The sequence below is a fragment of the Hylobates moloch genome, unplaced genomic scaffold, assembly GCF_009828535.3.
Source record: "Hylobates moloch isolate HMO894 unplaced genomic scaffold, HMol_V3 SCAFFOLD_8, whole genome shotgun sequence".
Taxonomy (NCBI): Eukaryota; Metazoa; Chordata; class Mammalia; order Primates; family Hylobatidae; genus Hylobates; species Hylobates moloch.
In genome coordinates this window covers 90,274,088-90,300,044 of record NW_026652283.1, presented here as the reverse complement: position 1 = coordinate 90,300,044, position 25,957 = coordinate 90,274,088, and the positions used below count along the sequence as shown (strand labels likewise).

At 39.6% G+C, this 25,957-nt stretch overlaps 2 protein-coding genes across 7 annotated transcripts in view; one reads left to right on the top strand and one right to left on the bottom strand.

The window, feature by feature from the left end:
- Nucleotides 1-24,962, bottom strand: part of SCN11A (sodium voltage-gated channel alpha subunit 11) — a 195,818-nt gene extending 170,856 nt beyond the window's left edge. The window contains exons 1-2 of the mRNA XM_032159133.1: nt 24,880-24,962; nt 5,428-5,551 (exon numbers count right to left, since the gene is read on the bottom strand). The gene's annotated coding sequence lies outside the window, so the exon portion shown is untranslated. The remainder of the gene's footprint in view (nt 1-5,427; nt 5,552-24,879) is intronic.
- Nucleotides 24,963-25,027: 65 nt separating this feature from the next.
- Nucleotides 25,028-25,957, top strand: part of WDR48 (WD repeat domain 48) — a 44,041-nt gene continuing 43,111 nt past the window's right edge. For 5 of the 6 annotated variants that reach the window (XR_004249374.2, XR_004249373.2, XM_032162023.2 and 2 more), the window contains exon 1: nt 25,028-25,091. Coding sequence is in view for 3 of the 6 variants with exons in the window: in XM_032162023.2 (XP_032017914.1) it covers nt 25,044-25,091 (48 nt within the window). In the remaining 3 variants the exon portion in view is untranslated. Of the gene's footprint in view, nt 25,092-25,500; nt 25,620-25,957 lie in introns of those variants that run through there. The other variant, XM_058442011.1, reaches the window with a different exon arrangement.

Sequence of the window (25,957 nt, the reverse complement as noted above, 5' to 3'; positions counted from 1 at the left end):
TCCTAAAGCCCCCAGGGAGAGGAGAGCTAACTTTCCTAGACAACTTCTGAAAACAGCTGGCCCTCCAAATCAAGACCGCCTGATGCCACTTCCTCCCATGGAGGCCACTTCCAGGAATGGGTCACTCTACTAGAAAAAAAAAATGTCCAGCAGAAACCCTGGCCCTAGAAACAACTCACATGGAAAGATGGGTAGAATGAGGGACATTGAACATCCCTGTCTTGTTTACCTTGGCGTGGGGGGTTTTCCTTTACTCAGTAAAGACTATTCCTTACTTAAGTCATGCTCACAAAGCCAGTGGCAACCATAAAGGGCCTCATCTGGCAGGATAGATCCTCCTTCAGCTTTATTAAACCACGAGATTTGCAAAAGGATTGTTATTGGGTTTTGGGGGTCATTGACTTACTCAAGGTTGACACCAGTTTTTCAAAAATCCCTTCTTGTTGCCCAGGGGTCAGTGCATGATAGTGAGATTCAGAACACATGGCTTTCTTTTGTAAATTGGAAGCTGAGCTCGAAAGTGTAGGTAAGAAAAGAAGGACCAGCATTGGCACTCAGCTGTGGGCAAATTTCTCAGGCAAATGAACTTTAGGAATAAACACTTGGCTTCTGAAAGTTTAGCCCCTTAAAACTATCACTGCCCCTATCCCTTAAAACATCTCACAAACCCAACTGGGGAGGCTGTCTACCCCCCATTCACAGCTGCTATTTCAGATACTACCAAGGTTGAAGCAAGGATTTGAGAAGTAAGGAGGTAGGACAGTTCTTCCTTAGCTGGTGGCTTCTCTGGAACTAGCAGATGATTGAAGCTGGCATTTTACCCTCTAGAGCTTTCTTGGGCACTTCTGGGAGCCCCAGCTCTGTGACCCAGCTTCAAGTCTCCTGAAGAGGTGACATATTCTGCTCCTTGGCCTAGCTGCATCCCTCTCAGCCCTGGGTCATGGTGATGCACCCACACATTTTTCATAGTCGAAGACTTCTTTCTCATCTCCCAGGTGGTCCTCTTGAGTGGGACTTAATTCAGTTCAGCCTGGATTTTTCTCCCATCTCCCACACATCCATCTAGTCTACAGAAAACCCTCATCAAACCCTTACCCCCTCCCAAATAAAAAACTGTGCGAGTACAGTCTGTCAACTAGCACTCTTGTGGCTCTACCACCAAAGCAACTAGTTGGTCCATCTCTAGCCCTCTAGATTTTGAAGGGTTACACCCCAGACCACCCAACTGGTCACTTACCAAGCTCTCAGATGCTCTCACTGAAGATCTACCCCATTATATTTGGGATCACAGGATACATCCCCTTGGGGGAGAAGGGGTAGGGTTCACAGCACAGATTTTTTCCAAAGAAATCTTTTAACGCCTCTTCCCATGCTTTGACACTGTTAATATCCTTAAACCTGCTAGATGCTTGTAACCAGTTCTCAGGGATATTTCATTTGTAAATTGGCACATAGGATCTGTCTTAAACCTATTTGAGATTTTATATTAATTATATTTCTACCTCAGGTCAAACTGAGACAATAAACACTCATGCCATACCATTCTTTAACTGCTGTCTTGTCCTGTTTTCTGTTGTTATAACAGAATGCCTGGGACTGGGTAATTTATAAAGAAAGGAAGTTTATTTGGCTCACAGTTCTGGAGACTGAGAAGTCCAAGGGCATGATGACAGCTTCTGGCAAGAGCTTTGTACGGCATCATAACTTGGCAAATGGCATCACATGGCAAGAGAGCAAGAGTGTGTGAAAAAGACAAAACATGAGGGGTGGACTTGCTTTATAACAATCTACTCTCATGGTAACTAATCCAGTCCCGTTAGAGCAAGAACTCACTGACCCCAACCAGAACTAACCCAGTCCCATGAGAGCAGCATTAATCCCTTCATGAAGGCAAAGCCCTCATGACCCAAACACTTCATAAAGGTCCCACAACTTTTCAACATCATTACATTGGGAATCAAATTGCAAATGAGTTTTATAGGGGACAAGTCATATTCAACCCATTAGTAACTGCCTATGCGTGGCAGTATCAGTAACTGTCTGGATGCATCTTTATGGATGTATCAATAATTCATTTAATCTGTCGTGATCATTTACTCCAACAATGCTTCAGTAAATATCCCTGTACCTGTGTTTTTAAGTCAACTGTTAACATATCGGTAGGTAAATTTCTAGAAAAAGTGCTAAGTCACTCTCTAAAGAGGTTATACCAATTTACCCTCCCAATCTAAGTGTAAAAAAAGATGGTTTTCCCACATCCTCTGAACACAGTACCTTATTAAACTTTTAAACGTTTTCCAATGTAATAGGTAAAAAATTATATCTATATAAATATGTATTTTCTTGATTATAAATGAAGTTAAACATATTTTTATGCAATTTAAAGCCACTTATTTTCTTTTACTGTGAGATGCCTGTACATATCCTTTGCTCATTTTTTCCTATTGTGCTTTTGGTATTTTTCATATTAACTTGTAAACACTTCTTGTATTATTAGGGAAATTGGCCCACTCTCATGTGTGTTCCAAACAGATTTTCCCATAGTGGGAAAGGGCATAGTGGGCAGGGGCACCCATGAAGAGATGGTTCAAGGCAAACGTAGTACAACTCAGGGCATTTAGAATGTAGCTACATTTGGAACAGCATCTCTCACATCTCCTGTCTTCCAGATGTTACTGAGTTGTTACCTTCTCATTCATAGCAGTTCAGCAACGAAGATCTAATTGAAGTGTAAGAAAATGGGTCCATTGGACAGTCACCATGGCAACTGCCCCTCCCACAGTATTTACCATTCAAAGGCTTCTGCAGGCATTCATGTACAACAAGTTAGCAAAGAAAGATTTCCAGATTCACAACCATAATTTTGAATGCAGTTTGAAGGTGCTTAGAGACATAAAGAATGCCTGTGGTTGCTATAGGGAGATTACTAGGAAAAGAATTGTCTTCAGTCCCAGCTTCTGTGGCAAGATGATTTGTTCAGACATTAGAGTATATTTTGTTTTTGGTGTAATTTTTCTTCCATTTACACCATCTGCTGAGGGTTGCCAGCCCACAGTGCTTGCTGGTCTCAGAAGTGGTTTATATTCCTGGGCATAAAGCAGAAACTGCTTAAATATCATCTCTGGTCTTGCTCTTAGTGAAAGCTCAAGCTCATTGAAGAGGTTAAACTATAAATCTAGGTGGGGAGGGGCATGGTGGGGGCAAGCCAATTCTCTTTGGAGGCAAGAGGAGGAGTGAGCGAAAGCAGGAGAGGCTCTGCAAAGAGGGCAGACCTGTGACCACTGCTGAAAACATCTAGGTTGGTGACAGAACCTGGTCATGATGGCTGGAGCTCTTCGGGAAGTGCAGCCCTAGGCACTGGGATTCCCGGCCCTAACAAAAAATCCCAGTCCCAACGGCAGAAAAGACCAGTGGCTCGCCCACTTCCAAGGGACCATATTTCTGATACTCTAAGGCATCTCAGCCCTAACCACTATGGCCTGAGGATTGTTGGTGCTTCCAGGCATGTAACCCCTGGGATACATGAGTGACTTTATGGTAAATTAGAGTGTCAGAAGAATCTTAACAATAACTGAAGTTACATTTTCTATCATTTTAGCTGGCCAAGAGCTCGAAATTATTTTTATTTTTAATAATGCAACATCCAATTTGACACATCAGTTTGTGGATTAAAATTTACATCCAGCGCACGTTTTTAGACTAGTATTGTAAGAAGCCTCAGCCAGTTCAGCTCCTGACAAAAATCCTACCACACACACACACACACACACACACACACACAAAGCACATTTGTGACATGGTTTTTATATTGTTTTTATTTTGCCCACTTAGTACTTTACAAACACATTTTGCTTTATTTCTTTTAATGTATTTTCATGATCAATTATAGCACTTTTATGGGAGCAAATAGGTTTCCTGAAAAGATACTTTGGTTATGACTTTTCATCAGTAGGGAATAAGTGTTAAGTATTTTGAAATCTGACTTGTCATATTCGCCAGTTAGTGCATATCAAGGATGGCCTGGATGGTTCTCTACTGCCCTCCAGTGGGAAAGTTAGATGGCGGTCAAAGCATTTTTGAAATGGAAAATGGACTGGTTTATGTGTCTCTAATATTGGGATGTAAAATATATAGACAGAAGGAGATAAAAGAACTGAAGGATGTTTTCTTCTCAGTGTGTTCAGAAATAAGTGAACTGTTGAACAATGAAGCATTCAGCACCATGACTTCTTACAACTTCAAAAGGATATTGTAAAGACTGTATTTAAAACTGAGGTCTTGGCCAGGCAGGGTGGCTTCTCACTCGCCTATAATCCCAACACTTTGGTGAGCCAAAGCAGGAGGATCACTTGAGGTCAGAAGTTGGAGACCAGCCTGGCCAACATGGTGAAACCCCATCTCTACTAAAAATACAAAAATTAGCTGGGTGTGGTGGCGTGTGATTATAATCCCAGCTACTTGGGAGGCTGAGGCAGTAGAATAGCTTGAACCTGGGAGGCGGAGGTTGCAATGAGCCAAGATTGCACCAGTGCACTCCAGCCTGGGTGACAGCGAGATTCTGTCGAAAACAAAAAACAAAAAACAAAAACAAAAACAAAAAAACAAAGGAAGGAAAAAGAAAAAGAAAGATAAAATGGAGGTCTTTCTGCCAGGACAAAAATAGTACACAACTTTGAACTTAAACATTTTAAGCATTCTGAGTCTCTATGTATATTGATATAATCTTGCTTTACTTCTGCATAATTATTTAATTATGATCTTCTAGTCTATTATATATCATAACACCATTATTTCTTCAAAGAAGATTATTAAAGGGCCATGAAGAAATTATGCAGCTTCTTAGTTTCTCCATGAATCTGATTAATATCAGTGATAGGCTTGCATTAAAAAGTTTATTTTGTTTACAGAAAAAGTTTGTCAAACTCTGCTAAGTCACAATTCCCACCACATTTGCATCCTGCTTTAACCAACTGATAGATATATTTTATAGTGAAGGAAAAACTTAGAAAAAGTATATTTTACTGACATAAAAACAAAAAAATAACTAACAAAACAAAAATGGTTATACAAAAGGAGTGGATTAATCTCTGAATACTGACTGACTCTTACGTGCTCATTTCCCCCTGTACTTCTAAATATACTTCTAGAACTGACGTGTTTAAAATAGACTGATGTCTGTGTCAGGACCAGGGCGATAAAATAAACTCAGTTGCTCAAAAAAATAGTTTATTTAGCATTTCTGCATTATTTAAATGAGTCTTATTCTATTCTTTTAAAAATCTGTCTTTAAAATATCCAAATTAATATATTAATCACTAACAGACAGTGGTAGTTATAAATAAAGGCTCTAATTATGTTGCGTTTTTAAATATATTTTCAAAATATATTAATTCCTCTTGAACAAACAAAAAATACGAAAACATTCACCTCTCCCCTCTGGTAAACAAGATGCCAACTCTAGGGTACAGTGGAAAGACATACTGGATACTTTCACTGTGTTCAGCAAATAGATTGAACATGGAGCCAGAAACATGTGAAGCACCGGGACAATCTGAAGACAACAACAACAAAAAGAAAAAACAAGCTTTATCATTTCACAAGACCTTTTCCAGCTTGTAAAAGCAAGAGAGGAGGCAAGAAAAACAGAAAATTTCAAACTGATTTGAAAATTTTTAAAAAGTGAGAGAGCCTATATTACATAAAACTTATGAGACAGTTGACTCTAGGAAATTATAACACTTTGCCAATGTTTCCTGGGCAAGCTGATCATTAAAAATAATACCTAAAATATACTGAATATTTCCTGCATACTAAGTGCTATGCTAAGATCATCTCATTTGAATTCAGAAGACCCATATGAAATGGGTACCATTTTTATTACCATTTTACAGATAAAGAAATTGAAGATGAGAGAAACTGGCCAGGCACAGTGGCTCATGCCTGCAATCCCAACACTTTGGGAGGCCGAGGTGGGCAGATCACTTGAGGTCAGGAGTTCGAGACCAGCCTGGCCAACATGGCGAAACCCTGACTCTACTAAAAATACAAAAATTAGCCAAGCCATGGTGGTGGGCGCCTGTAATCCCAGCTACTGGGGAGGCTGAGGCAGGAGAATTGCTTGAACCTGGGAGGTGGAGGTTGCAGTGAGCTGAGATCACACCACTGCACTCCAGCCTGGGTAACAGAAGGAGGTTGCATCTTGGAAAAAAAAAAAAGAGAGAGAGAGAGAGAGAGAAAACTTAATTAACTTGCTCAGATAATTGGCAGAAGAAAGATCAAACTTCAGAGAATGATTTAATAATAGCAAGTCTGGTTTGTTTGGAAGCAGAAGCCTTCTAAAACTCTTATTTACTTTTTATATTTACTACATTTTTGTTTATTATACATGTGAGGTTTCTTTCCAGATGTTAAACTTTTTTCATGTACAATCTATATTTTATTGCATAAAAATGCTTAAAACAAAGATTGGAGACTCAAAGAGAACAGAACTACAATATACCTCAGAAGTACCTTGTGAGAAAAGCATTGTTATTACTATTTTACAGATTAGTTAAGACCTTGGGGGCTTGGAGAAATAATGTGAATTCTCAAAGGGCAAAGGCTGACTTAGGAATTGACCCATATCATGTGAATAACTTCAGGTGTGTTAAGATTGACTTGAGAATATTCCTTAGGTCATGGCACATGGCTATCATTAGGCATTCACAGGGAATCTGAGAGATTATATGAACACATCACAGTACAGTTGGCCCTCAATATCCATGGGTTCCACATCTGTGGATTCAAGCAACTGCAAATAAAAAATATTTCAAAAAAACTCAAGAGTTTTTTCTTGTTATTGCCTAAACAATGTAGTAGAACTACTATTACATAGCATTTACATTGTATTGGGTGTAAGTAATCTAGAGATAATTAAAAGTATAGGATGGGCATGGTGGCTCACACCTGTAATCCCAGCACTTTGGGAGGCCAAGGTGGGCAGATCACAAGGTCAGGAGTTCAAGACCAGCCTGGCCAACATAGTGAAACACCATTTCTACTAAAAATACAAAAATTAGCGGGCATGGTGGTGTGCATCTGTAATCCCAGCTACTCAGGAGGCTGAAGCAGGAGAATTGCTTGAACCCAGGAGGCGGAGGTTGCAGTGAGCCGAGATCGCACCACTGCATTCCAGCCTGGATGAAAGAGCAAGACTCCATTTCAAAAACAAAACAAACAAAAAACAAAACAAACAAACAAACAAAAACGATACAGGAGGCAACAAAATACCAGCAAATAGAATTCATCAACACATTAAAAAGATCGTTCATTATGACCAAGTGGAATTCAGCCCAGAGATGCAAGGATGGTTCAACATATACAAATTAATTAAGGTGATACAACATATTAACAGAATAAAGGACAAAAATCATATGATCATTTCAATTGATGCTGAGAAAGCATTTGATAAAATCCAACATCCCTTCACGATAAAAAAAAAATCCTCAAAGAACTGGACATAGAAGGAACATATCTCAACATAGTAAAAGCCATATACAACAGACCTATGTCAGTATCAGACTAAATGCAGAAGAACTGAAAGTCTTTTCTCGAAGATCTGGGACACATTAAAGATGTCCACTTTCATCACTGTTATTGAACATTTTAATAGTAGTCAGTGTCCTAGCTAGAGCAACCCAGTAAGAGAAATAAATAAAAGGCATACAAATTGGAAAGGAAGAAGTCAAATTATCCTTGTTTGCAGATATGATCTTATATTGGGAAAAACTTAAAGACTCTATCAAAAAACTATTAGAACTGATAAACAAATTCAGTAGAGCTGCAGGATATAAAATCAACATAAAAAATCAGTAGCATTCCTGTATGTCAATAGTGAACAATCTGAAAAAGAAATCAGGAAGGTAATCCCATTTACAATAACAACAAATCAAATCAAAACCAAGGAATAAACTTAAAAAAGTAAAAGATCTCTACAATGAAAACTACAAAATGTTGATAAAGGAAATTGAAGCAGACACACAAAAAATGGAAAGATATACCATGTTCACGGATCAGAATAATTAATATTGTTAAAATGTCCATACCACCAAAAGCAATCTACAGACTCAATGCAATCCCTATCAAAATAACAATAATATTCTTCACAGAAATAAAAAAAATCCTAAAATTTATATGGAACCATGAAAGGCCCAGAATAGCCAAAGCCATCCTAAGCAGAAAGAACAAAACTGAAGGAATCACATTACCTGACTTCAAATTATATTACAGAGCCATAGTAACAAAAACAGTATGGTACTGACATAAAAAGAGACACACAGACCAAGGGAACAGATAGAGAACCCAGAAATAAATCCATACATCTACAATGAACTCACTTTTGATAAAGGTGCCAAGTACATACACTGGGGAAAGGACAGTCTCTTCAGTAAATGGTGCTGGGAAAACTGGATATCCATATGCAAAAGAATGAAACTAGGCCCCTATCTCTTGCTGTATATAAAAATCAAATCAAAATGGTTTAAAGACTTAAATCTAAGACCTCAAACTATGAAACAACTAAAGGAAAACCTTGAGGAAACTCTCCAGGACATTAGTCTGGGCAAAATTTTTTCTTTTTTCTTTTTTTAGAGATGGGATCTCCCCATGTTGCTCTGGCTGAAGTGCAGTGGCTCTTCACAGGTGTGATCCTGGTACTGATCAACATGGAAGGTTTTTTTTTTTTTTTTTTTTTTTTTTGAGATGGAGGCTTGCTCTGTTGCCCAGGCTGGAGTGCAGTGGTGCAATCTCAGCTCACTGCAAGCTCCGCCTCCCAGGTTCACACCATTCTCCCTGCCTCAGTCTCCCGAGTAGCTGGGACTATAGGCGCCCGCCACCACGCCTGGCTAATTTTTTGTATTTTTAGTAGAGACGGGGTTTCACCATGTTAGCCACGATGGTCTCCATCTCCTGACCTTGTGATCCGCCCGCCCTGGCCTCTGAAAGTGCTGGGATTACAGGCATGAGCCACTGTGCCCGGCAACATGGAAGTTTTGACTTGCTACATTTCTGACCTGGGCTAGTCCAATCCTCCTTAGGCAACCAGGTGATCTGGTCCCCTGCTCCTGGTAGGTCACCACATTGATGCCAAATGTAGTGCAGACACCTGATTGGCATAGTGCGCTATAGCCCAGAACTCCTGGACTTAAGCAATCCTCCTGCGTCAGCTTTCTGCACTCAGCAGATTTCTTTTTATTTTTTTTTAGAGACAGAGTCTTGCTCCGTAGCCCAGGCTAGAGTGCAATGGCACAATATCGGCTCACTGCAACCTCCACCTCCCAGGTTCAAGAGATTCTCATGCCATGCCACATATGGCTAATTTATGTATTTTTAGTAGAGATGGGATTTTGTCATGTTGGCCAGGCTGATCTCAAACTCCTGGCCTCAAATGATCTGCCCGCCTAGGCCTTCCAAAGTGCTGAGATTACAGGGAAGAGCCACCACGCCTGGCCAAGCAGATTTCTTGAGTAATACCCCAAAAGCACAGACAATCAAAGAAAATGGATAAGTGGGATAATGTCAAGTTAAAAAGCTTCTGCACAGCAAAGGAAATAATCAACAAAGTGAAGAGACAATACGTAGAATGGGAAAAAATATTTGCAAACTATCCATCTGACAAGTGGTTAATAACCAGAATATATAAGGAACACAAACAACTCTGTAAGAAAAAATCTAATAATCCAATTAAAGATGGGCTAAAGATCTGAATAGATATTTCTCAAAAGAAGACATACGAATGAAAAGGTGCCCAACATCACTGATCATCAAAGAAATGCAAATCAAAACTATATTATCTCACCCCAGTTAAAATGGTTTTTATCCAAAAGACAGGCAATAACAAATGCTAGTGGAGAAAAGGGAACCCTCATATACTGTTAGTGGGAATGTAAATTAGTACAGCCGATCTGGAGAACAGTATAGAAGTTCCCTCAAGAAACTGAAAATAGAACTACTATACGGTCCAGCAATCCCACTGCTAGGTATATAGCCAAAAGAAAGGAAATCAGTATATTGAAGAGATATCTGCACTCTCATGTTTATTGCAGCTCTACTCATAATAGCCAAGATTTGGAATCAACCTAAGTGTTCATCAACACACAAGTGGATAAAGAAAATGTGGCACATGTATATGATAGAGCACTATTCAGCTACAAAAAGGAATGAGATCGTGTCATTTGCAACAATGTGGATGGAACTGGAGGACGTTATGTTAAGTGAAATAAGCCAAGCATAGAAAAACAAATTTTGCATGTTATTACTAATTTGTGGGAACTAAAAATTAAAACAATTGAACTCATGGAGATAGAGTAAAATGATGGTTACTAAAAGCTGTGAAAGGTAGTGGTGGGGGTGGGGGAAGTGGGTATCATTAATGGGTACAAAAACATAGATAGAATGAATAAAACCTAGTATTTGATAGCACAAGAAGGTGTATACAGTCATTTATAATTTGTTGTATGTTTTAGAATAACTAAGGGAGTACAATTGGAATGTTTGTAACACAAAGAAATATGAATGTTTCAGGTAATAGATATCCCATATACCCTGATGTGATTATTGCACATTGTATGCCTCTATCAAAGTATCTCATGTACCTCATAAATATATCTACATCTATGTACACATAAAATTAAAAATAAAAACAATTAAAGTGTACAGGAGGATGTGCTTAGGTTATATGCAAACACTATCCCATTTTATATCAGAGACTAGAGTATACTTGGATTTTGGTATCAGAGGAGGTCCTGGAACAAATCCCCCATAGATATTGAGGGATGACTGTACTTATAATGGGGGATAGAAATGAGAATGGGAGTCAAAAATAAAAAAGGATGTTAAACTTTTCATGTTATCTAGGAGTTTTGGCAGAAGTCTTAAAAGCCGAAAACAATATAGTAGGTGTCAAGGTTTCTTACATTTTGAATAAAGAAACCAGTCTTTTCATACAGAAAATGCTAAAAAGATTGTTAAAGGAATTCTGCCAGGACAAGCCTCCTAGCAATTTTGTAAGACAAGGCAAACAATTAAATGGTAGATTGAAGAGGGTGTTGGTAAGAATATCTTTGTGAAAGTTGTGAAGACGCTGTGACATTTCCACTCCCCATGAGGAAGAGAAGGTGTATTAGTTATCTATTGTTGCAATGCAAATTATCCCACAACTTAGCCACTTAAAACAATGATAAACATTTATTGTTTCACACAGTTTCTGTAGTTCAGGAATTCAGGAGCAGTTTAGGTGGTTGGTTGTAGCTCAGAGTTTCATGAGGTTGCAGTCAAGATGTTATCTGATTAGCCAAGCTGAGGTTACATGAACATACTTTAACTATAAAAGTGAGTAACTATCCTTATTTTCTATACTGGGAGTATTGCTCACCACAACCAAGACACACACAGTGAGGAATTCCACACACATAGAAAGAGGACTCAGATGATAGCAGAAAATAAAACCACAAAAATGTCAAACACAAAGTCATCCCTTTGGTTGCCCAACACCAATATAACCATTGCTTCCAATGTTTATATTTCAAAAAAGTGTTGCCACTTAAAATATTGCAAGTTTCCTTTATACAATCAAAGATGCACTCACATTGTCACTCTCCAAGGAAGTCAATCCAATGTGTCATCAGTTACCACATCCATCAACCCAATTCCAAGTCTAGAACCATCCATCACCAAGTCTAGTTGGTGGCCATTCTTCTTCAAGTTCTGTACTGATTTCCTATCCACATTCTGACACTTATGGACTAAATAATGAAGTTTACAACAGTATCACACCCTACATACAATAGTGAAGTATAAAGGCTAAAGAAAGAAAAGTGAAAACACATAAAAGAATACATGAAACAAAAAATACATAAACAAGATGACAGCTCTCATTTCCTCCCCTGATCATAAGGCCTTCCTTCCATTTATGACTTCCCTTCTCTACCAGCGATTCCATGCTCCTTTTACTTTCAGGCAGTACCTTCATTTCTAAGGGATCCAAGCATTTGGTAGATCTATCTGTTTAAAGATATACCAGCAAAACTATTTTTTTTTGCTTGATGATAAGTTTAATAACATCAGTCAATACCATAACCTTCTTCCTCTCATTCACCCTCTTCTTCTCTTGCTTATCCAATGATAGATGACATGGAAAATGGTCAGATGGCAGTCTCGGCTCCAAATCAAAGAAATCATTGTTTAGCCCTTGCTGGAGGAACTCCTTTCTTTAGAAACAAACCTCTAAACCACCAAAGCCCATAATTTCAGAGAATGGAAGTCTAAAAAATTGTTTTAAGTGGGTCATTAGGTACAATATCCCTTTGTTTCTAAATCTATGTATTTTGCCTATGGCAGTGTGATGATTTTAAAATACATCCACAAACACACAATGAACCCTCTCCCGCACACTCCCTGGGACCTAAGCTGTCACGGCATGGGACCATTTTGGGAAAGAAGCCACTGCTGAAGTACATCCTGCCCCAGGATCCAATGGCCCCTATATCTCCTGTATCCTGGGGCCCTGTGGTCATTCCACCATGCCCATACAGAAGACTGAGTGCCAATATCCCAGCCAGACCTAGTAGTAGAGCCATGACTCTAGCACTAAAGCCCACATAGCACTCTGTGCTCCAGGAAGCAGGTAGTCCAGCACAGTAAGGAGGTCACCTCAGGAGTAAGGGATCCAATGTGCATGGCCAGCCACCTGGTACCCACCGCTGCCAGCAACCCTATCCCCTCCAGTGATGAGGCTGCCTTATGCATGGGCACCCCTAGAGACCAAAGATCAGCCCACCTAGAGGCTGTCACCACTGGAGACCCTGCCCCCTCTAGTGGCAGAGCTACCATGTACCTCAAACAGTCCCCAGGGACCAAGGACCTGCCCACTTAGCACCCACTGCTACCAGCAACCCTGCCTCATCCAGTGGTGGAGATATAGCATGTGTACATGTCCCCCAAGGACTGAGGACTGGTCTACCTAGCACACACCACCTCTGCTAACCCCACCCCCTCCAGAGGTAGAGACATCACATGCTGTGTTCCTCAGGGCTGGTGCCCACCACAGCTGGCAATGGCATCCTATAATCAGTAAAGCTGTTGTTCCAGGCAAGCACCCTCCCATAATCCAAGAACTGGCCACCAATGGACACTTACTACCAGCAAAACTACACTATTGCCTCCATAAATGTCAACAGTCTATGCCACTGTGGCACTCAAATACTGCTGATGCTGTTAAAAATCACACAGAGACTACATAACTGTTATTGCTTCTCAGCCTTTTGTCTAAGATCGAGTGTGGAGACTATACTACTGCACCCACTCAGAACCAAAGCCAAAGCACCTTATGCAATCAACACTACAGGTCACAACTGCAGGAAAAAAGTCTTTCCCAATGAAAGCTACTCCATGAAACTGGAAGAGGTGACTATTTCACCAGATGCACAGATATCAACATAGGAACACAAGAAACATAAGAAAACAAGGAAACACGACACTGCCAAAGGAACACAATAATTCTCCAGTAACACATTCCCCAAAATGAAAGCTACCAGATGCCTAAAAAGGAATTGAAACTAATGAGCCTAAGGAACCTCAGCAAGATACAGGATAAATACAGACAATTAAATGAAATCAGGAAAACATTAATGCTCTGAATGAGAAATTCAACAAAGAAACATATATCATTTTTTTAAAAGAACTAAACAGAAATCTTGCTAAAAGATTCCACTAATGAAATAAAAAATACAATAGAGAGCTTCAACAACAGACTAGATCAAGAAGAAGAAAATAATTTCTGAGGGCCGGGTGCAGTGGCTCACGCCTGTAATCCCAGCACTTTGGGAGGCCGAGGTGGGCAGATCATGAGGTCAGGAGATCGAGACCATCCTGACTAACATGGTGAAACCCCGTCTCTACTAAAAATACAAAAAAAAATTAGCCGAGCATGGTGGCAGGCGCCTGTAGTCCCAGCTACTCGGGAGGCTGAGGCAGGAGAATGGTGTGAACCCGGGAGGCGGAGCTTGCAGTGAGCTGAGACAGCACCACTGCACTCCGGCCTGGGCAAAAGAGTGAGACTCCGTCTCAAAAAAAAAAAAAGGAAAATAATTTCTGAACTTGGAGACAGGTCTTTTGAAATAACCCAGTCAGACTAAAAAAAGAAAAAAGAATTCAAAAAGAATAAAGAAAGCCTACAGTACTTACAGGACACGATTAAGCAAACAAATATTCACATTCTGAATGTTTAAGAAGGAAATGAGATGAAAAAGGAATAGAAAACCTATTTGATAAAATAATCACTGAAACCTTTCTGAGACTTTGGAGACATATGGACATTGACATCCAGGAAGCTAAAAAATCTTCAAATATAGTCAACCCAAAAAAGTCCTCTCTGAAGCACATTATAATCAAACTGTCAAAAGTCAAAGACAAAGAGAGAATTTTTAAAACAGCAAGAAAAGAATGTCAAGTCACATATATGAAAATCCCCATTAGACTAACAGCATTTTTCTCAGCAGAAACCTTACAGGCCAGGAGAGAATGGGATGATATATTCAAAGTGCTGTAAGAAAAAAACTGCCAAGCAAGAATATCGAACCCAATAAAACTATCCTTCAGAAATGAGGAAGAAATAAAATTTTCCCCAAACTAAAACTGAGGAAATTCATCACCACTAGACCATCCTTACAAGAAATACTTAAGGGAGTCCTACATCTGGAAGCAAAAGGATGATAACTACCATCATGAAAACACAAAAGTACAAAACTAACTGGTTGAAAAGATACACAAATGAGAAAGAAAAATAAATCAAACCTTATCACTGCAAAGATAAATGATTAGAGAAAGAAAAGAACAAAGAATTTCAAAACAACTAGAAAACAATTGACAATATGACAGAAAAAAATATCACATTTCAATAATAACCTTGAATGTAAATGGATTAAATTTCCCAATTAAATAATATAGACTGGTTGAATGGATTAAAAAAAAGAGACCCAGGCCAGCACAGTGGCTCATGCCTGTAATCCCAGCACTTTGGGAGGCTGAGGCAGGAGGATCACTTAAAGTCAGGAGTTCGAGACAAGCCTGGCCAACATGGTGAAACCCTGTCACCACCAAAAATATAAAAATTATCTGGGTGTGGTGGTAGGCGCCTGTAGTCTCAGGTACTTAAGAGGCCAAGGCAGGAAAATCACTTGAACCCAGCAGGTAGAGGTTGCAGTGAGCCAAGATTGTGCCACTGCACTCCAGCCTGAGAGACAGAGCAAAACTCCATTTCCAAAAAAACCCAAACAAACCAAGAGCCTATTCTGCCTATAAGAAACTCACTTCACTTGTAAAGACACACATAGACTGAAAGTGAAAAAATATAAAAAAGAAATCCCAATGAAATTTCTACAAGAAAACATTGGGAAAACACTCCAGGACATTAATCTGGGCAAAAATTTCTTGAGTAATACCTCACAAGCACAAGCAACCAAAGCAAAAATGAACAAATGGGATCACATCAAGATTCTGCACAGCAAAGGAAACAACCATCAAAGTGAAGAGACAATACACAGAATGGGAGAAAATATTAGCAAACTATCCACCTAACAAGAAGTTAATAACCAGAACATATAAGGAGCTTAAACACCTCTATAGGGAAAAAAAATCTAATAATCTGATCAAGAAATGAGCAAAACGTCCGGGTGCAGTGGCTCATGCCTGTAATCCCAGCACTTTGGGAGGCTGAGGCAGGAGGATCACCTGAGGTCGGGAGTTCAACACCAGCCTGGCCAACATGGAGAAACCCTGTCTCTACTAAAAATACAAAATTAGCCGGGCTTGGTGGCACATACCTGTAATCCCAACTACTCAGGAGGCTGAGGCAGGAGAATCACTTGAACCCGGAAGACAGAGTTTGTGATGAGATGAGATCATGCTATTGCACTCTAGCCTGGGCAACAAGAGCAAAACTCCATCTCAAAAAAAAAAAAAAAGAAAAAGAAAAAAGAAATGAGCAAAAGATCTGACTAGACATTTCTCAAAACAAGACATACAAATGGCAAACAGGCATGTGAAAAAGTGCTCAACATCATTAATTATCAGAGAAATGCAAATCAAAACTACAGTGAGATCCTATCTCCCCCAGTTAAAATGGCTTTTATCCAAAAGTCAGACAATAACAAATGCTGGCGAGGATGTAGTGAAGGGAGAACCCTCGTATACTATTGGTAAGAAGGCACATTTGTACAACCATTATGAAGAATCATTTAGCAGTCTCAAAAAACTAAAAATAGGGCTACCATACGATCCAGCAATCCCATTGCTGGGTATATATCCAAAAGAAATGAAATCAGTATATCAAAGGGACATTTGCACTCCCATGTTTGTTGCAACGCTGTTCACAATAGCCAAGATTTGGAAGCAACCTAAGTGTCCATCAACAGATGAATGGATAAAGAAAATGTGATACTTATACACAATGAAGTACTATATAGCCAAAAAAAAATACCAGAATCCTGTCATTTGCAACAACATAGGTGGAACTGGAGGTCATGATATTAAATGAAATAAGCCAGGCACAGAAAGCAAACATCACATGTTCCCACTTATTTGTGGGATCTAAAAATCAAAGCAACTGAACTCATGGATATAGAGAATAGAAGAATGGTTACCAGAAACCGGGAAGGGTAGTTGGGTGTGGGGTGGGGGGGAGGTGGAGATGGCTGATGAGTACAAAAAAATTAGAAAGCACGAATAAGACAGTATCTGATAGCACAACAGGGGGACTATAGTCAATAATACTTTAATTATACATTTAAAAATAATTAAAAGAGTATAATTAGATTGCTTGTAATAAAAAGGATAAATGCAAAAAAAAGGATAAATGCTTGAGGAGATGGATACCCAATTTTCCATGATGTGATTACCATGCATTGCATGCCTGTACCAAAAGATCTCATATATCCCATAAATGAATACACCTACTATGTACCCACGAAAGTTAAAGATAAAAATAATTTTTTAAATGCCAAATGTAAATGCAAACAGAAACCAAAAACAAGCAAGTTTTTTACTTTAAGTCAAAAACTGTAAAAAGAGAAAAAGAATGTCATTATATAATAATAAATGGATCAATTCAGTAAGAGGGTATAACAATTTTAAATCTATATACACCCAGATATATAAAGCAAATATCATTAGATCTAAAGGGAAGACAGACTCCAATACAATTAAGTTGGGGATTTCAATACCTTTGACCAGATAATGTAGACAGAAAATCAACAAAGAAACATCAGATTTAAACGGCAATATAGACCAAATGGACCCAACAGACATTTACAGAACATTTTTTCTAACAGCTGCAGAATACACATTCTTCTCATCAGCTTATAGAACATCCTCCAAGATAGATCATATGTTAGCCCTCAAAACAAGTCTCAATACATTTTTTAAAATCAAAACCATATCAAGTATCTTTTCTGACTACAATGAAATAAAACTAGAAATCAATAATAACAGAAATTTTGGAAACTGTGCAAATACATATAAATCACATAACATGCTCCTGAATGATAAATATGTCAATGAAGAAATTAAGAAGGACATTGAAAAATTAATTGAAACAAATGAAAATAGAAACACAACATACCAAAACCAATGGGACAGATCAAAAGCATTACTAAGAGGAATGTTTATAACAATAAATGCCTACATCAAAAAAAGCAGAAAGATTACAAATAAACAAACTAATGATGCACGTCAAGGAACTACAAAAACAAGAACCAACGAAACTCAAAATTAGCATAAGGAAAGAAATAATAAAGATTAGAGCAGAAATAATGAAATAGAGACAAAAAAATACAAATCAACAAAACAAAAAGTTTTTTGAAAAGATAAAATCCACAAACCACTAGCTAGACTAGTTTTAAAAAAAGAGAGCAACAACCCAAATAAATAAAATCAGAAATGAAAAAAACAACTGTTACCACAGGAATACAAAGGATCATTAGAGACTATTATGAACAACTATATGCCAACAAGATGAAAAGCCTGGAGGAAATGAATTCCTGGACACACGCAACCTACCAAAACTGAATCAGGAAGAAACAGAAAACCTGAACAAATCAATAACAAGTAATGAGATTGTGGGAGAAATAAAAAGTCTCCCAACAAAGAAAAGCCTAGGACCATGCCTTCACTGCTGAATTGCACCAGGCATTTAAATAACTAACACCAATTCCTCTCAAATTATTCCAAAAAATTGAAGGGGAGGGAATTCTTCCAAACTCATTCTACAACCCCAACACTACCCTAATGCCAAAACCAGGCAAAAACACAACAAAAAAAGAAAGCTACAGGCCAATATCCCTGATGAAAACAGATGTAAAAATTCTCAACAAAATATTAGCAAACCAGATCCAACAACACATCAAAAGGATTACACACGATGATCAAGTGGATTTATTTCGGGGATGCAAGGATGATTCAACATATGCAAATCAATAAACAAAAGATACATCACATCAGCAGAATCAAGGACAAAAACCAAACGATCATCTTAATCAAGCAGAAAAGGCATTCGATAAAATTCAACATCCTTTCATGATAAAAACTCTCAACAAAGTAAGTACAAAAAGAACATACCTCAACACAATAAAGGCCATATATGACAAACTCACAGCTAGTATCATCTTAAACAGGAGAAAATTGAAAACTTTTCCTCTAAAAACTGGAACAAGACAAAGATATCCACTTTCACCACTCTTATTCAACATAGTATGGAGAATGCTAGCCAGAGCATTTAGGCAAGATTAAAGAATAAAGGGCATCTAAGCTGGAAAGGAAATGTCAAATTGTCACTGCTTGCAGATGATATGATCTTATATATAGAAAACTTAAAGACTTCATCAAAAAATTCTCAGAACTGATGAAGAAATTCATAAAGTTGTAGGATATAAAATCAATATACAAAAATCAGTAGTGGCCAGGCAGTGTCTCACTCCTGTAATCCAACACCTTGGGGGGCCTAAGCAGGAGGAATACTTGAGGCCAAGAGTTCAAGATCAGCCTGGCCAACATGGCAAAACCCTGTCTGTACTAAAAATACAAAAATTAGCTGGGCATGGTGGCACAGGCCTGTAATCTCAGCTACTCAGGAAGCTGGGGCATGAGAATCACTTGAATCTGGGAGGTGGAGGTTGCAGTGAGCCGATATCAGGCCACCGCACTCTAGCCTGGGCAACAGACTGAGACTCTGTCTCAGAAAGGAAGGAAGCAAGGAAGGAAGGAAGGAAGGAAGGGAGGGAAGGAGGGAGGGAGGGAGGGAATGAAGGAAATTATAAAACTCTGATGAAATAAATTGAAGAGGACATACACAAAAATGGAAAGACATCCATGTTCACATATTGAATTAATATTGTTAAAATGACCAAACTACCCAAAGTGATCTACAGATTAAATGCAATCCCTATCAAAATACCAATGACATTGTTCATAGAAATAAAAAAAATCCTAAAATTCATATGGAACCACAAACAACTCCAAATAACCAAAGCAATCCTGAGCAAAAAGAACAAAGTTGGAGGCATCACACTAACCTCAAAATATACTATACAAAGCTACAGTAAACAAAACAGCATAGTACTGACATTAAAAAAGACACATCAACCAATGGAACAGAATAGAGAACCCAGAAATAAATCCATGTATTTATACCCAACTAATTGTTTTTTTGAAACGGTGTTGCTCTGTCACCCAGACTGAAGTGCAATGATATGATCTCTGCTCACTGCAGCCTCGACCTCCTAAGCTCAAGCAATCCTCCCACTTTAGCCTCTTGAGTAGCTAGGACTACAGGCATGCACCACCATGCCCGGTTAATTTTTGTATTTTTTGATAAAGATTGGTTTTGCCATGTTGCCCTGTTTGGTCTTGAACTCCTGGGCTCAAGCGATCCACCCACCTCAGCCTCCCAAAGTGCTGGGATTACAGGTGTGAGCCATTGCACCCAGCCCCCCACCCCCCCACCCTCACCCCCATCCCCCCTGCCTTTTGTTTTTAAGACTGGGTCTTGCTGTGTTTCCAAGGCTGGAGTGCAGTGACTATTCACAATCATAGTATACTGCAGGCCTCAAACTCCTGGGCTTAAGCAATCCTCACACATCAGCCTTCCAAGTAGCTGGGACTACAGGCATGTACCACCACGCCTGGCAATTAACTGATTTTTAACAAAGGCCCTATAACATATTGGGAAAAGAACAGCCTCTTCAATAAATGGTGCTGGGAAAACTGACTACCTACATGAAAATGAAAGAAACTAGACTCCCTACGTCTCGCCCTATACAAAAATCAACACGAAATGGATTAAAAACCTAAATATAAAACCCAAAACTATGAAACTACTAAAAGATAATACAGGAGAAATGCTTCAGGACATTGGCCTGGGCAAAGATTTTATGGATAAGCCCTCAAAAGCACAGGCAACAAAACCAAATATAGACAAATTGGATTACATCAAACTAAAAAGCTTCTGCACAGAAAAGGAAACAATCAATAGAGGAATGAGACAGCCTACAGAATGAGAGAAAATATTTGCAAAGTATTCATCCAACAAGGAATTAATATCCAAGAAGTACAAAAAACTCAAACAACTCAATAGCAGAAAACCCAAATAATTTTTAAATGGGCAAATGATCTGAATACGCATTTCTCAAAAGAAGACATACAAATAGCCAACAAATACATGAAAAAAATGTTCAACATCACTAATCATCAGGGAAATACAAATCAAAACCACAATGAGATATCATCTCACTCCAGTTAGAATGGCTATTACGAAAAAGACAAAAACAAATGCAGAGGGTGAGGATGCAGAGAAAAGGGAATTCATACACTGTTGATAGGAATGTAAATTAGTTCAACCATTATGGAAAACAGTGTGTAGATTTCTCAAAAAACTAAAACTACAACTACCATATGATCCAGCAATCCCACTACTACCCAAAGAACAGGAAATCAGTACGTCAAAGAGGTATCTGTCCTCCCATAGTTACTGCAGCACTATTCACAGCGGCCAAGATATGGAGTCAACCTAAGTGTCCATCAAAAGAAGAATGGATAAAGAAAATGTGGTACATATACGCAATGAAATACAATCATAAAAAAGAATAAAATTATGTCATTTGCAGCAACATGGATAGCACTGGAGGTCATTATCTTAAGTGAAATAAGCCAGGCACAGAAAGATAAATACTGCATGTTCTCACCAATATGTGAAAGATAAATAAGTTGATCTCAGAGAAGTAGAGAACAGAATAGTGGTAACTAGTGGCTGAAAAGGGTAAAGGAGAGGATTATATATACAGAGGTTGGTTAACACATACAAAATAACAGCTAGGTAGAAGGAACAATTTTTGGTGTTCTATATCGCTGTAAGGTGACTATGATTAACAATAATTTATTCTATATTTTCAAATAGCTAAAAGAGTGGATATTGAATTTTCCCAAAGCAATTATTACAGATTGTATACAGGTATCAAAATATCACACTGTACCCCATATATATGTACAATTATTATGTGTCAATTAAAAAATACATCCACAAATTTATTGACATTTCACAAAAAAAGGAGTCATCTAATCCCCTCTCCTTAGACACTGACGGCCTTAGTAACTAAGTTCTAATGAATTGACTATGGCTTAAAGTGACACTGCATGACTTCCACTGTGCGTTTAGAAAAAGCATTATAGCTTCCAACCAGATTTTTCTTCTTTGGGATGCTCATCTTTGGAACCCAGTTAGCATATTGTGAGGAACCAAATAGTGCTATGGAAAGATCATGAGTAGGTGTTCTAGCCACAGCTTTGGCTAAGGACCAGGCCAACGCTAGTATCAATCACCAGACATGTGAGAGAAGGGGTCTTCAGATGATTCCAGCCCCAATCTTTTAGCTGTCCCAGCTGATGTGAAGTGGATAGTGGAACAGAGACAATCTGTTCTCACCAAGCTCTGCAAAAATTACAGATTTGTACGTAAAGTAAGTGTTGTGATTGTTTTAAACCATTACATTTCGCGGACGGTTAAACAGCAATAGATAAAAGGAACAGGAAAAAAGAGTGCTGAATATTGGACAGTAGCTCAGAGCATATACTGCATCCTACAGGACAGTATCAAAAAGAGTTATCTCCCAGAAGGCACTATAACTAAGTCTTCAATATATCTTCAATAAGACAAGATACTTCTCAGTGATTGAGTACACAATTAGACCTTAGACCAATAAATTCCATGGGCAATAGCCCATTGCATTACTTCTTTCATTGCAGACTGAATTTCTTGGTCAAAAGCAATATAGTGTTAGAGAAAATGATAGTGTCTAAAGCACTAATTCCCTAGATGGTGGTGTAGGCAGAAGTACAGTGAGCAGGGGAAGCAAATCTCAATCTAGAATAAACATATTTTAGAGAGGACAAATAAGAACTCCCTCAATGATGGGGTAGGGCCAATGGCCAATGGAATAGGCTTGCCTACATGTGACTGGCTGATCCTCCTAGAGCATGGGGTATTGGTCACTGCTTCTGAACACCCAGCAGTGGCTTAGTGATCCCATGCATAGCTCCAATCCTGTTGCCATTGCCATTGCCATTTATTTCATGATTCTACTGAGCAGGCAGTGAGGCTGAGTTTCATCACAAAGCAGTTCATTTCATCCATATGATTCTTAAGATTTATTCTGAGAGGTCCATCACTATATCCCTTCTGGGGTCTTCCTTGTCACTAGTTCTCCAGTCTTCCTCTTTCCATGTCCTTCACAAACTGGCCAAAAAATTATCCTCTGACCCTGAATTGACCATTTCTCCTTTCAGCCAAGGTGAACATCAAAACATACTGGTGAAAATTCTGCCCACTGAAAGAACTTCACTACTTCAATATTTTTCAGGTCCAAAGCAGGACTACAACATATCAATTTCTAGCAAGTACCAGAATACTGTCCAGAGTAACATACCTGTATTGTATTTTGCACATCATAGGTGCTCAATAGACACTTAAGCAATTTTTAAAATACAGACCATATTATTTCCCTAGCTATATTTCAACAGCTTCCCATTGGTCTAAAAGACCCTGCTGAGTATGGCCTCTGCATACTCCTTTCACTTCTCTATACTCTATGCCTTGACCCTCAGTTCCTGTAATATTCCATGCTCTCTCCTGCTACAAGACCTTTGCTCAGACTGTTCCCTCTCCTTGCCTAGTTAACTCTTGACTCAAGATACTTCCTGTCTTACAATCATCTTTCTTCAGAGTACTCATCTCTGTATTAATTCCTGTCTCATTCTGGGACTCTAAGTTCTATGACTATGTGCACTCACCACTGATTCCCCAACACCTAATATAGTGCCTGGCATATATGATGTGCTACATAATATTTTGTTAAATGAATGAATACATGAATCAGTGAATGAATAAGCCTGCAATGATGCAGTAATTTACCTATAAGTTATCACTTCCAGTTTTGCTTAAGAAGCTTTCTGCCATCACAATTTTTATTCCTCTAATTCACATTTCTTTATTAATTTAAGAACAAGTATGTCAAGACAACTTTTCTAAGCATTACTTATATACTAGCACTATGCAACAGAAATTTGTGAGCACATATGTAATTTTAAATATTCTAATATCCATATGACAAAATTTAGTAATAAATTGTATTTAGTCTAATATACCCCCAAACATCATTTCAACATGAAATCAATACAAAAAAATTATTAATGAGATATTTTACATTCTTTTCTTCAAACTAGTCTTTGAAATTTGGGGGTAGTTTACAATTACATATCTCAACTGGAACTAGCTATATTTCAAGTGCTCAAGAGCCACAGATGACTAGCAGATACAATATCATATGCTATATCCCACAGTGTAGTTCTATAGGATTCCCTTTCACTAGAGAGGGTCTGATCACCCTCAGCTCTTATAATTAGTGGTCAGGAAAACCACCTTAAGTCAAACCTAACTGTTCCAGTATAAGAGATGATTTAAACTAGAACTGGGTTTTCAGTTCAGGGTTTGGAACTTTGTCGTCTCTTTGAACAATTTTAGCTGGTGTACCGTTTTCGCCTTCCTATAACATCTTATGGTCTTTTTTTTTTTTTAACTTTTAAGTTCAGGGGTACAAGTGCAGGTTTGTTATATAGGTAAGCTTGTGTCATGGGGGTTTGTTGTACTGGCTATTTTGTCACCCAGGTATTAAGCCTAGTACCCATTAGTTATTTTTCCTGATCCTCGCCCTCCTCCCACCCTCCACCCTCCGAAAGGCCCCAGTGTGTTGTCTCCCTCTTTGTGTCCATGTGTTCTCATCATTTAGCTCCCACTTATAAGCGAGAACGTGCGGTATTTGGTTTTCTGTTCCTTTGTTAGTTTGCTTAAGGATAATGGCCTCCAGCTCCATCATGTCCCTGCAAAGGACATGATCTCGTTCTTTTTTATGGCCCCACTTTTTATCCTTTTAATTTAAATGGATTCTTTGCTCCCCCTGAAGATGGAGGCCACCTCCTTTGCAAGGACTTCTATTTCTCCCACTTGGAGGCCACGATATAATTCTCCGCATTTTTAGGTACTTAATAGTAAATCACTTGGTTCACTTGGTTCCCCTGCCTGCCTAGGAAAGGTCAGGAGATGGTCCAGCGCCATGTTTAGCACTGTTAATTCTTTCAGTGCTTTCGTTTTGCTTGGGCCTCTCGGGGAGGGCCCGGAAAAGAGCGCAAGCCAGGGTCTAGGGCCACACAAGTGGATTCGGATTGCTCCCTCAGCCCTGAAAAGTGGCTCTCTTCCCATCAGCATTATACTTGCACAATGGTTTTGTTTTTAGGTGCATCCACCTCATCACATGGCTACCGGCCACACAGCAACGAACAGCACCTAGGAAACACAGAGCCTGTCTACCTCCAGCCCCGCCACTAACCCTTGGCCAAAGGGAAAGGGGCAGGACATCCGCCCGCTCTGAGCCACCTCCGGAAGTGACGTCGGAGTGTCAACATGCAAGATGGCGGCCCATCACCGGCAGAACACAGCAGGGCGGAGGAAAGTGCAGGTATGGAAGCCCGGTTCCTCGGTCTTCCGGACGCAGCTGGCAGCTCCGGGCCCACTCCAGCTAGAAGGTGCCCGGGGCCATGGCCAGCTGGGGTAGCGGCATGGGGCGAACGGGGCGGGGCGCGGCCGGCCACGAGGGGTGGGGCCGCGGCGCTAACGGCTTGAGGAAGGGGCGGGGGTCGGCCTGCTTGGCCCTTGGGGCCCAGGCCCAGGACCCTCGCGGGCGGCATTCTCAGCCCGGGATTGCTGGTCGCCGCTCTTCTGTAGGAATGGACTTGCGGGGTCGCGATAGGCTCGTTCCCCGCCCACTTGCCTCCCCCTTGCCCTGCCTTTCTTCGAAGCGCTCTGCCCTCGCTGCGTCGGAGCCGAGGCCTCCAGGGGTTTCCCAAGGGGTTGGGCGTTGGAGGAGTGAGCGGCTTGTGCGGGGGCGTGGCGAGGCGGCGGAGGGCCAACGGCCCTGCGGGGTTTCTGCTGAGGATTCCGCACTTGGGAGCCCCCAGCCCTCTCTTATGTGGGAGCTGTCCCCTGGGTAGGTGTAAGTGACATGAGAATGTGCGTGGGGAAATTATAATTTTAATTGTTTTGGTATCTTCACCATTTCTTCATCTTCAGTGTGCATCGCTGAATCTTTCTTTATTGTTTGTGTAATTTATTGTCCATGTGGTAAAGAGTTGTCTAATCTTACCGTGTGTGTCTTGTGCCTTATGCCTTTGTGAATTCACTTTTGTTTGCGGTTACGCTTAAGAGTTATTGCCACTTCGGGGAACATCACACACCGGGGCCTTTCTGGGGCTGGGGGACTGGGAGGATAAATAGGATAAATACCTAATGTAAATGACGAGTTGATGGGTGCAGCAAACCAGCATG